Source organism: Bos mutus, chromosome 3 (assembly GCF_027580195.1).
Source record: "Bos mutus isolate GX-2022 chromosome 3, NWIPB_WYAK_1.1, whole genome shotgun sequence".
Taxonomy (NCBI): Eukaryota; Metazoa; Chordata; class Mammalia; order Artiodactyla; family Bovidae; genus Bos; species Bos mutus.
The window spans coordinates 105732846-105744869 of record NC_091619.1 but is presented as its reverse complement, the minus strand read 5'-3'; the positions used below and the strand labels follow the sequence as shown (position 1 = coordinate 105744869).

The following is a 12024-nucleotide window of genomic DNA, read 5'->3' as shown; positions in this document are numbered from 1 at the left end:
GGAAAGGAAATGCAAAAGAAATCTTTTGGAGGTGATAGAAAAATTCTTGGAAAAGGAAACACTCCAGTACTCTTGCCTTGAGAATCCCATAGACGGAGGAGCCTGGTAGGCTACAGTCCATGGGATTGCGAAGAGTCGGACACGACTGAGCGACTTCACTTTCACTTTTCACTCTCATGCACTGGAGAAGGAAATGGCAACCCACTCCAGTATTCTTGCCTGGAGAATCCCAGGGACAGAGGAGCCTGGGGGGGCTGTGTCTATGGGGTCGCACAGGGTCGGACACGACTGAAGCGACTTAGCAGTGGCAGCAGCAGCAGAAAAATTCTAAAATTGAATTGTGGTGATAATTGCACAAATCTATTAAATTTGCTGAACTCAATTGAATTGTACACTCAAATTGAATGAATTTTATGATATGTAACATACCTCAATAAAGATGTTTCAAAAATCTGTATGAACTCAGGTGGAAAGATGGTCATACAGAGTGACAACAACTAGAGGCACAACAGTTTTTATAAAAATAGACATGCAAAGAGATTATTTCCAGAAAGATATCCAAGTAACAGTAAACCATTGTTGTCTATGAGGAGACAGACTGGAAGCTCTGGAATGTGAGGGAAATTTTTCTTTGTATATGTCCAAAGTACAGCATGAAAAATTTTCCTTAACATATATATGTATTACTTTTCAGTTTAAAAATACATGTAAAACTAAGTATGAAAATACATATATGCACATGCTTGCTTAACAAAAAAGAACTAGGAGGTCATAATATATGAAGGAGTTATTTGTAATTTACCTTCTTTTTTTGGTATTCTTCAATTTTTCTACAATAAGCATAAATTGCTTTTTGTTTTCGAAAATTTGAAAAATAACAGAGATAATGACTTTTGTCCTGCTTGCTCATGAGATGTTGTGAAGGTTATATTAATGTCTAAAAATTTAAGCAAGACCTCCAACTTAGGGATAGGATCCCCAGATACAACAAATTCCCAGAAATTGCTCCTGCACCTCTGGGAGAGAGGTAAGAAATTCCTCTTCTGGATTGCAGAGACTCAGTGTGTGTATCTTTTGAGGTGTGGGGGGTGGAGGGTAAAGGTCTGGGATTTACTATATTTTATCACATACGAGACACTACCAAGTGTGCTAACCCCACCATTATTTTATGGTCGATTAAGAATGAAAGAAAAAAAAATTTTTTTTTCAATTAAGCTATGTCACATGGTTGATTATATGGTTGCATCTGGGTTTCTTAGGTCATAAATCTGAAAAATGTTTATCTTGAAATCAATGAACCATTATTGTACCTGCACATCCCTTTCCTCTTAGGTGAGTGGGTCACCTAAGCACCATTCACCTGATGCCTTCCTTCCCCTTAAACCTTCTCCTTCCTCATTCCTTCAGACCGGTCACCAAGTCCTGTCTTTTCCACTCCGGCTGCCACCTGTCTCATTATCTCTCACCTGGACCACTGCACCAGCCTCCTCCCCAGCCTGCTCATCTTACCCCTCCAATCCATTATTCACTATGCAGCGAAGTGATCCTCTCACGCCCCTGCTTAAAGATTTCCACTGCCTGGTTTACCCACAGGGTGAGGTCTGTTTCACTTGGCTTTCAGCGTTTCATGACCTGGCTGCTGCCTGCTGCTTTAGTCTTTTGGCACTTCCTCCAAATGAAATTACTGCTGCTTCCTCAAAATACACCATATGTTTTTTCAGGCCTCCAGGTCTTTGCATTAGCTGTTTTCTATGCTTGGACTACTCTTCCTCGGTAAGTTCTTTATTGAACATGTAGTTAAGTGCCGGAGGCTGAGTGTGGAGGGGTGAGCAAGGCAAGAGTGAATCCAACCCTGAGAGGCTGGTGGAAGAGAGACGAAAATGTCAACATACAATCATTAATGATAAGCACACACGGTGGGCTGGGCATTCATCAAGGTTTGTTGAAAATGTCAAAGTTTAGGATTCAGATTGGTCCGGGAAGGCAGCGTGGAAAGTAGAACCCCGGATCTACCTATTTTGGGAACTTGACAAGTACAGTCTCCACCTCTGTGAAATGGAAAAACGCCCGCCCCATAGAATTTCGGAGAGGATTTCATTTCAGATACATATAATCACGCGGTTCTGCCGGCCCGGAGGGCCCCTCCCCCACTGGGCGCCGAAGGTCCGCCCGCCAGCCCGCCAGCCCGCCGGGCCGGGGGCCCCCCACCCGGGGGGAGACCGCGGGCGGGAAGTCAGTGGCTCAGCCCGCGCCGGCCGCCAGGACGCACGAGTCGGGCTCCGCCAGTCTAGACCGCGGAGCCCACATCGCAAGCCGCCGAGAGCGCAGGGGCAGGGGAGTCGGACGCCGGGAGAGGGGAGCAGCGCTCCGCCCATCGCCTCATTTTGGGGGACAGCCCCCCCACCCCCCCCACCCCCGGGCTCATTCCCGCCCCCGCCCTTGAATCACGGTGGGGCGGGGCCATGACCCATTCATGCCGGGAATCGGATCCAGATGTTCCCGCGGCGCGTGCAGCTGCATCCTTGCCTTTTTTGGCAAAAAACGTGCGGCCGCGAGCGGATCCCGGGCCGCCTCCGCTAATCCTACGAAAGAGGGGGAAGGGGGCTGAGGGTCTGGGCCCAGACTCGGGATTCGCACTGGATGCTCCGTGGGGTTCGTTGGGGGGCTGTTAAGGGAGGGGAGCGACTTGTACCTGGCGGGGAACCCAACACCAGCCGCCCCCGCCCCGGCTCCGGTCCGCAACCTCCCTAAATCCCTCCCTTCCTCACCGGAGGAAAAAGCCCTTTGCCAGCAGGCGGGGGAGGTGGAAGGGAGGTCGGCTAAGCCAGAGAGGGACGGTAGCGGCGGCGGGGATCCCCTTTCTGGGGAGAGATTTCCCACCCCGCCTGGAAGCTTCCTCCTGACCTGCAGGGAGGAGGTGGGAAGAACCTCCGAGTCCCTTGCTGTGCGAAGGAACCTTCCTTGCCCCTCCAACCCGCCTCCGCCCGCTCCCCCCACCTCCAGCCAAACAGAGACCTTCACTTTCTCATACTGCTTTATTGCAGAATCTGAAACAGGGGGGCGAGCCAAACCCACCCCTCTGCCCATCTCTGGGCAAAATGGAGCTGAAATGAAAAGAGAAAACACTCACAACACGGGATGGGCAAAAACCTGTACCCTAGGACCCCCTACCCAGTGCTGCCCCAGACAGCCCCATCCTTGGGGATCCCAGTGGGACAGGGGTGGGGAGCGTCAAGCCTGAGTATATTCGACTTTTGAGGACCTCTCAGGCACCCAAAGGAGACCTAAAGTCTTTGGAGACAAGTCTACGTTGAAGGGGGATTGGGTCACAGAGCCCTGATTTGGGGAAAGGGCTTGGTCTGGGAAGCAAGCCCGACCTGAAGGGAGAGGACAGAGTTCTGGAGTTCAGGTTTGGGGAGGGGATTTGAATGATGATGAAGGCTCCGGGAGAGCCCAAGTTTGGGGGCCCTGGGTCAGGAAGTACCAGATTGAGGATGCTGGAGTGGGGAGGCTGAATCCTGGAGCCCAAGGGGAGCCCCAAATCGGGGAGAGGCTGGGTCCCAGAGGCCGTCTGGAGAAGGAGCCTTAGTCCCGGAGCCCTGGCTCAGGGCCCTGCCTGGCTGCAACCCTGGCACAGCACTTGGTCTCCGTCCGGCACGAAGCCCTGACCCACCAGGGAGGTGGAGCAGCGGGCGCAGGAGAAGCAGCTGTGGTGCCAGTGGCGGTCTTCGAAGGACACATACTTGCCTCCACCGAGTCCTGGAGGGAGGCTGAGGATTAGCGCTGCCGTCTGGAGGGCGGTCCTGTCCCTTGGCCTCACCGAGACCAGGTCCCCTGCCCCCCCATCTACACCTGACCCACTCCGTCTTTGGACCCCCTGACCCACCTGTGATGGGGCGCTTGCAGCTGCTGCACTTTGGTGCAAAGAGTTCTCCAAAACAGGTCACGCAGTAGGGATCGTCCTCTCGGGAGGTGAACTGCTGCCCTGCCAGGGGCGTCTGGCACCCAGTGCAGACCAGGCATTCTCGATGCCAGGGCTGGTCACGGTATGTCACACCACCCTGCGTCAGCGTCTGTGGGAGCAGCCTCTGTCAGCAAAGGGGGGGGCGTGGGGATTCCCACCCCGCAACAGAGCCTTGCTCACCCCCTCCCGAGTGCAGTGGAGCTCCACGCTGCCCCCACCTTGCTGCAGCGGGCGCAGCGAGGAGCAAACTTGTTCTCATAGCAGGGCACGCAGTAGTGAGCGCCCTTGTCGGGCACAAAGGAACGGGAACCCAGCGGCTGCTCACAGCCGCTGCACAGGAAGCAGTGCTCATGCCACGTCTGGCCTCCGTACTCCAGCTTCCGGGACCCTGTGGGGAACAGGGGTCCCATCAGAGGCTGTGTCCCAGGCTCCTGAGTGCCACCCTCTGCTACCCTCCAGGAGGATCCCTGCTGCTCCCGCAGCCTTGAAAGTGGTGTCCATCCATTTTCACCAGGGTCCCCACCTCGTATGTTACACATGCTAACTTTCCCCCAACACCAGACATGCTGGCTAAGCACATGACCTGAGGGTTTGGCCTAAGTGAAGTCCCCACATGTCCCAGAATATGACGACCTCAGCTGCAACCAGGCCTCTAGGTGATGGGCTCGATGACTCAGTACATGCTAAGCAAGCCCTTATACACCAGATGTGATAGTGTGAGCACACACACAAAGACCCCATCTACGAGGCAAGTGAGTCTAATATCTCAGACATGATACATTCAGTACATAGGAAGCCCCGACATATCCTCATCATGCCAAGTTCCACGTGTTCTAAATCCCCACATTCTATCAGCCATGCAGGTCACCACACGTGTTAAGTTCTCTATGTATCTGTCTTTTCTGTCTTTGCACACAAGCCCCAATGCAACAAACACTGACAATCTCAGTACACTACGTGTATGTGTGCCAAATGTGTTAAGCCCCCAGGTGTGTATCACGCATGTCAGTCCTTGCACGTGCTGAGCTCCAAAGAGCAAAGAGGCACAACAGATCCTGCACACAGTTTCCAGGAACGTGTGGCATGGCCAGCTCTTTATCAAGCCTCCCTGTACATATCAGACAGGCATGCCAGTCCCACACACACGCATGGATGCCACACAGATGCCAGGCATGCCAGTCCCACACAGAGCGAGCCCCTGGGAACATACCGGGCATGACGGTCTCCCCGCAGGCAGAGCACTGCGAGGAGAAGGCACTGCAGTAGCAGTCGTTACAGAGCAGCTCGCTGTCCTGGCAGGTGAAGGGCTCGTCGGCTAGGGAGCGCTGGCAGCGGCAGCAGCGGAAGCAGCCCTCGTGGAAGTGGCGGTCTTCATAGAACAGCTCCTGGAGGGAGCGTGGCAAGGGTGCTGGCACATTTGCCCCCTCCTGCCAGCTTCCACCCACTCCCTGCCCTCCGTGGTCCAGTCCTTACCCGTGAGTCGTGTCCGATCAGCTGCTGGCACTCGGCACATGTGTTGGCGAAGGTGTTGTCATAGCAGGGCACGCAGTAGGGGCCATCGTCTGTCTGGATGTATTTGCGCCCGTACAGGGACTCGCTGCATTTGGCACAGTCAAAGGCTTCGCTCATGGTGGCTGTGAGTGAGCCCTGTTAGGGGCACAAGGTGGGGCAGGGGTCACCCCGAGGAGCTGTGGCTTAGCCACACTGCATTAAAAAAAAACAAGAGACTAGGCATAGGAAATGCCAGGTCAGAGCAGATGGTGATGGGGAATGGGTGCTTCTGGGAACGTAAGAGTCCTGTATGTTTATTTCTGTATTTAATGTTGGGGGTGAGGGGGATCAGGAAAAAATCAGGAAGCAGAAGTTCTTTTCTTATCTGGGCCCTGGCAGAACTGGGGGGAGGGGGCTTTTCCTGGGTCAGTGACTCATTTCCTGCCCCTACGTTTAGCCTGAGTTTAGCCTCCACTGTCTTTAGTGTCTCCAAAAGGCTGTAGGAGCTGGGGCAAGGAGTCACCCTACCCTCTCCCGTATGAACAGTACTCTCACTGGCTCCTGACTCCCAGGAAGGGACATACCCAGAGCCCTGGAGTGAGGAGCTTTGGGATGACAATGGGGCTGTTTGTACCACCCCCCTCTCCCTGCCTCAATCCCATTCAGGAAACAGCAGAGTGTAAGAAGGATGCTGGGCCAGTGAATGGTAGAGGTGGAGGAGGCTGATGGGAGAAATGACATTGGGCCTCCCTTCCCAGGAGAATCCAGCAACAAGGACTTCAGAGGCTCAGCCCAGGTTTAACCAGGAAGGAAATCCTGCAAGCTGGACACAGCCAAGCTTCCCCAGCTGGACCCTCTGCCCTCACCCCACTCCACTTCCCTCTGCATCTTTGGCCACATCAGCCTGGGCAGCCTTGGCCTGCAACATCTGCAGCAGCTGTGACAGCACAGATGGCCAGCTGTCAGGTTTTGCCAGCAACAGGGGAGAAAAAAGGGAAACGAGATGCTTGGGGACAGAGAGGGGAACAGGCGATGACGCATTGTGCCCTCTGCCCTCTCTCCTGCAGGACATCACTCCTGGCAGTGCCTGCAGAGCCCCAGAATCTTTCCATCTCCTTGGTCATTATTTCCTTCCCCTTGCCTCTGGGAGAAGACAGCCTGTCTCCAGCTTTTCTAAGGGTTTGGGGCTGGGGGAGTGAAGGGCGAGAGAGTGGGAGCCACTGAAGACATCTCCTCTCCAGTCAGGCCCCCTCTAGGGTGGGGAGTCAGGCAAGGGGGAGCATGGAGAGCTGCTGCTGCAGACACCCAGCCCCCCACCAAACCTCAGACACTTTCCATTTTCTCAGGAACAAAGCATGTTTGTGGGATGAGGTCATCCACACAGCTGCCTCTGCAGCAGGAGCTTGGGGAGTAGGGAGGATTAGGAAGTGGGGTTCCTGGTCCCTTCTGCTGCCCCTTGTTCCCATCTCGAGCCCCAAATTCAGAGCTCCCCACCCCAGCCTTCTCCATCAAGAAGCCTGCTCTCTCAGGACTGGGATCTTGGGTGGAGAGGAACCACCAGGACCCTGGGAAGGGGATCTTCTCACAGCTGCAGATGAATCTGAGGAGCACAAAGGGACCCACCAACCCACTCCCCTCATTAGACCCCAGGAACTGGCAGTCCCCAGAGCCTGGCCTGGCTCAAGCTGAAGAAAAAGCCCTCCTTTTCTCAGCCACCCCCAGCAGGAAATTCTAGCAACAAGCGTTGCTCAGACTCGAGGCACCAGCGGATGCCCCAGGCCTGGAGGGCCTGGTTCTTCTGAAGGGGTGACTCGAGCTCGCAGGTACCCTTCTGTTATGGGAGGACACTCAGTTCTTACTCCAGGCCAGGAGCCACCAGGGGCTGGGGTTTTCAGAGTGGAGACTCCTGGGCTGGGGGCTATGCTGGAGGGTGGAGTCCACTTCCCACCATTCAGGCCTAGGTTTCTTCTGGCCCAACATCTGAGGGTGGCCTGGGCTGCCGGCCACTGTGCAGCAGGGGGCCGCACAGGTGGAGAGTAGCCATGCATCACTCTGGGAGAGCCCTGGGCCTTCCCTTCCTTCCTGGCTTGGCCCCCGGCAACCACCTTCCCAGGCCCAGACTAGTCCTAGGTCCGCCCCCTGGGAGGCAGTCACCACTCTGAGACAGGGGCACCCCAAATAGGGAATGGGCGTGGCTTCGGCTTCTCTCCCAGAATTCCCTGGTCCCCTAGTCTGTCCAGCTGGGCTCCGATGAGGACAGAGTGAAGGGCACTCTCAAGGCCCACCTGTCTCTGCCCTTTTTCTGCCCCTCCCCCCTCCCCCTTCCCTGGCAGGGCTGGGGAGCTAAAGGGAGCCTCCATGGCTGGTTGGGGGTTGCGGGGGAGACTGCTCAGTCTGCCAGATGGCGCTCAGCCGCTGCCCTCACCAACACACATACACCTCTACACCTGACTCAGACGCACACTTCTGACACCTCCCCGCAAATCTGCAGCTCAGAATGGCTGGTTAAATGGCTGCAGCCTGTGGTATGTAAAGGCCTGAACTGTGAAATATAAACTTAGGTGATTTCGAGCAAGTCACTTAGGCTCCCTCAGCTTGTTTTCCCATCTAATACTACCTCCTACCTCCTAGGGTTGTTGCCAGACTTGGATATGATGGAAAAAAAAAATCTGATGATACCTGGAAAGCACTTGGGAGATACTAAGTAGTCAGTAAATGGTAGTTCTTAGTGTTTTTATTGATATTATTAGCCCCTTACTCATACTGAGGTCAGACTACAGTTTCTCAGCCAGGCCTGGGTCAGGGGGCTGGGCTGGGACTTGACCTTGACATTCTCAGGGTGGGCCTGGGGAGAAAACTAAAAGGGAACCCCCTAGTTGTGCTGGGGAAACCGAAGAGGCGCAGGCTACGGGGCTCACTGAGACCAGTGGGGGCAAGTCTGACTCCAGTGAACATAATTCTGAAAGCTCCAACATAGGTGTACAGGTATACTCGTCTGCATGCTGTTTTGCCTCTCTCAAAGCCCACCCACCATCTGTGTGTACACACTAAGTCACTCCAGTCGTGTCCGACTCTTTGCATCCTTATGTACTGTAGCCCACCAGGCTCCTCTGTCCATGGGATTCTCCAGGCAAGAATACTGGAGTGGGTTGCCATTCCCTTCTCCAGGGGATCTTCCCAGGATTGAACCCGTATCTCCTGCAGCTCCCACATTACAGGCGGATTCTTTATGGTTGAGCCACCAGGGAAGCCCCTACCATTTATCAGATCACACATAAGGCAGGCAGGATAGGGTATCATCCTCACTTTACAGCTGAGTACAGAGGCCAGGGAAAAGGCAGAAGCATGCCCAAAGTCACTCAGGTATCAGAGAGTCCAGGTCCCCTGCCTCCCAGCTGGGAGCCTTTTCTCATTTCCCTAGAAACGGTGGGGGAGGGGGTGTTCAGTATTTAAGGGGGGGGGGACGACGACAGGAGATGCTGGGTGATGTCACTTGTACAAGAGCCTGGCTCTTCTCCCCAGCTGCCGGCCCTGAGACTGGAAGACATCCAGAAGTCTTTCCAAGTACCCCTGCCAACCGCTCAACCCCTTTGCCCCCCTCTACCCCCCACTGTCCATGAGGACCCTGGCCAGGTCCCACAGCTGTGACTCACAATCAGAACTGATCCCTCCTCCCCCAGTTTTCAGGAGTTGACAAGACACTTGAGGGGAGAAATCAAATTCCCCCCGCCTCATCCTTGCTACCAGGCATCAACCCCAAACTCTTCACTCTCTTCTCCCCACCTCCCTCCACCATGGGGGCCTGGGAGTCAGAGCAGTTTGGTAGAAGGGGGGTTGGGAAGCAGGATCCAGCAGCTGCTCTGGGGACAGAAGAGGAACAGTTCATTCACCCCAGGTCCCCCAGGGCTGAAGCAGAGCGTCCAAGACTGGAGTTTAAAAATAAGCTGGGGCTGTCTCCAGCAGTGTGTGAGGCTCCTTCTTGATGTCTTACTGTCTCAGGTCCGCTGCTCTCCTAGTTCTGTTGCCCCACGTCCTCACCTCCCAATCTTTCGGGGCCTGAGTCCTTAGGGGTCTGTCCTGAAAACTGTCACCGTCCCTCCGTGACATCTGTCTCGGTGTCTAACTCTGCTCCGCTCTGGACGTCTGTGTCTGTACTTCAGCAGCTGTCTGTATGTTTCGTGTCTGTATCTCTCCTGTCTGTATCTCTAACCGTCTATCTTCCAACTTCAGCCTCTGTGGATTTCTACCTCCATTCACCCAAGTCTTGGCATCTCAGTGTCTCCAAAGGGTGGAATGTCTCGGTCCTTACCAGTGGCCCTTCTCTATCTCTTAGCATCTCTGTATGTCTGAGTGTCTCTGCCTTCAGTCTCTGGATGTCTCTCTAGGCCTCTCTGAGGCTTGATGACCACAAGACTAATAAAGTTTAAGCTCAGGGGCCCTTCATTTGCGCTGAACCCTCCAAGGCCCTAGACTGGGCCGACAACACGTCTGGGGTCCCTGCATGCTTTTTTCCTAAAGTGTTCCGCTCCACAAAACCTGGGCCCGTCCCAAAGCCTCGGGTCTGCCTCCTGGTGACCTGCGCCCCGGTCTCTGCCCCTGTTTCAGGTATCTCTGCACCCTCCGGTCTAAGCTCGCCGCCGCTCCTGTCCAGTCTCGGTCTCCCGCTCCCACCGGGCTTTCTGGAAGCCGGTTTCTTGAACCCTCTCCCTCGGTCTCTCTCGATTCTCGCTTTTCTATTTCAAACTTGGCCCCCTCCCCCGCCTAACTCGAGTAGCAGCCCCCGCCCCGGCCAGGCGGCCCGGGGCGGTGAGGTCCGGGGGGCGCCCCCGGGGCTCGGCGTCCGCGCGCCACCGGCTCCAGCGGGTTCCCGGCGCCCGCGGCCGGACCCAGGCGGGGCCCCGGGGCAGAGGGCGGGGGCTGCGGCTACCCTTAACCCCCGGCTGACCGTCTCTCCCCTCCCGCCCGAGGGCGGGGGCCGGGAGCGGGGATGGGGAGCCAGGCTCGGCGGGGAGCTCACCTCGAAGCGGGCGGCGAGAGCGGGGCGCGGTGCTCACGCGCGGGGGCGGTAAGGTGGGCAGCCGGGGCCGCGTCCCTCGGCGGCTCCTACCAGCGGGCTGGGCCGAGCCGGGGCCGAGCGAGCAGCCGGCCAGTCTGCCGGCGGCACACGGACTGTGTGGGCGAGTGGGAGCGCGGCCCCAATCCCTCCCCGAGGAAGTGAGCGCGGGGGCCCGCCCCGCCCGGACCCCGCCCCCGGCCGCCCCTGCCCGCGGGGTGCGGACCCCGCCCCCGGTCCTCGTCCCGGAGGCTGGGGGCCAGACCCCGCCCCCACCTTCCTTTTAGACTGGAGCTGGCCCCAGCCCCCTTGGCCTAACCTGGCTCTCCCAACCTTCCAGGGCCGCCAGGACCCCGCCCCAGTCCCCTCCCTTCAGCTTTTGCTGGCCTCCCTCCCTCCCCCCCCCATCTCGCCCCCTTCCCCCCCATCTCCCTTCCCCTCGCCGCCCCCAGCAGCTAGCTGTATTCAATCTTAGGCAAGGGATACCCGGAGGCAGCAGACCAAGGTCCATTTGGGGACCGAGAGAGAGTCCTCCTTCGTGTCCACTTCGTGTTACCGCCCCCTCCCAGTTTACCCGCAGGGATCACACTCAGCCCGAATTTGTAAAAGAGGACTTAGGCCAGCCTGGAGGAGGAGGTGGTTTTTACCCTGCTGTCGCGTCCCTGGCAGTGGGAACCAAGATGTTCTCCGGAAACAAGGAATGAAGCAAGGACCCCCTCTCTAGGGCTTTGACCTTCAAAGGGCTTTATTTCACAACTCTAAAGTGGCGAAAACAGAAGTAACCGCCGCCTCCAGCTCATCGTGGAGCAGAGAAGACCTTCCTTGGTCTCCACAGTGCCCAGGAATAGTTTTGACCTTTGAGGCCCAGGGGAGACCCATATCCTAGGCCCCATGACTAAAGAGCTTCTCAAGAAGGGGTGTGAGGAGTGTGCATGGATGGGGCGCTTGCAAGGGGCGATGGAGGGAAGTCCTTCTCCCCGACCTTTGCAGTTTCCAACCTTCCGACTTCCTCCCTGTGCCCTGCCTGGGAGGGAGCACTGGCGCCTGCCAGGAACACAAGGCCCCTCCAGGTCCTTGAGGCCACCCCCCCTGGGATCCTCAGGCTTGTCACTAGGAATAAATAGCCTCGATCTGAAGGGGAGGGGAGGGAGGAGGAGGCTGTGCCCCGCTGTTTGCAAAACAGGAGACAACAAACCAACCCTGGAAATAACCTCAGGGTCTAGAGTAGAAATTCAGGGCCCACAGAGGTGCTCCCATCCCCAGCCTGGGTCTGGCCAAACTCTCAGAGACTCATTCCCTCCCAAACTGGGGCTCCTGCATACCCTGCTTTGCCACTTCTGAATCACATACATATCCGCCTTCCTGGTCCCAAGTCACCCTTGAGGCCAGGTTTCCTTTCAAGACTAATTGCTTATTAATTATTGTTGTTCCTGACACCTACTCTGTGCACAGGGACTGAGTTATTCTGGTTCACCACAGCATTCCCAGTATCTACTCCAATGTCTGGCACTCAACA

The 12024-nt window shown here is 56.2% G+C and overlaps 1 protein-coding gene across 2 annotated transcripts; it reads right to left on the bottom strand.

Moving 5' to 3' along the window:
- Positions 1–3016: 3016 nt before the first annotated feature.
- On the bottom strand, positions 3017–10654 carry FHL3 (four and a half LIM domains 3). Of its 2 annotated transcripts, none has more exons than XM_070368387.1 (6): positions 10473–10654; positions 5438–5668; positions 5175–5349; positions 4183–4352; positions 3887–4073; positions 3017–3759 (listed from the first exon to the last, which is right to left on the bottom strand). In XM_070368387.1, exons 2-6 carry the CDS (start codon positions 5591–5593, stop codon positions 3605–3607), a joined length of 843 nt encoding a protein of 280 aa, XP_070224488.1. In that variant the 5' UTR covers positions 5594–5668; positions 10473–10654; the 3' UTR covers positions 3017–3604. The 2 variants fall into 2 exon arrangements, with proteins under 2 accessions (XP_070224488.1, XP_070224487.1); XM_070368386.1 differs by having other exon boundaries at positions 5438–5611; positions 10473–10652.
- Between the last annotated feature and the right edge of the window lie 1370 nt (positions 10655–12024).

What these genes read in the sequence shown, in the direction of transcription:
- FHL3 (XM_070368387.1), bottom strand. Translation starts at nt 5,593, where the DNA reads ATGAGCGAAGCCTTTGACTGTGCCAAATGCAGCGAGTCCCTGTACGGG. An exon ending in TGATCGGACACGACTCACGG is followed by an intron (nt 5,350 to 5,437) that starts GTAAGGACTGGA and finishes CGCTCCCTCCAG; the next exon opens with GAGCTGTTCTATGAAGACCG. An exon ending in CGGGGAGACCGTCATGCCCG is followed by an intron (nt 4,353 to 5,174) that starts GTATGTTCCCAG and finishes TGTTCCCCACAG; the next exon opens with GGTCCCGGAAGCTGGAGTAC.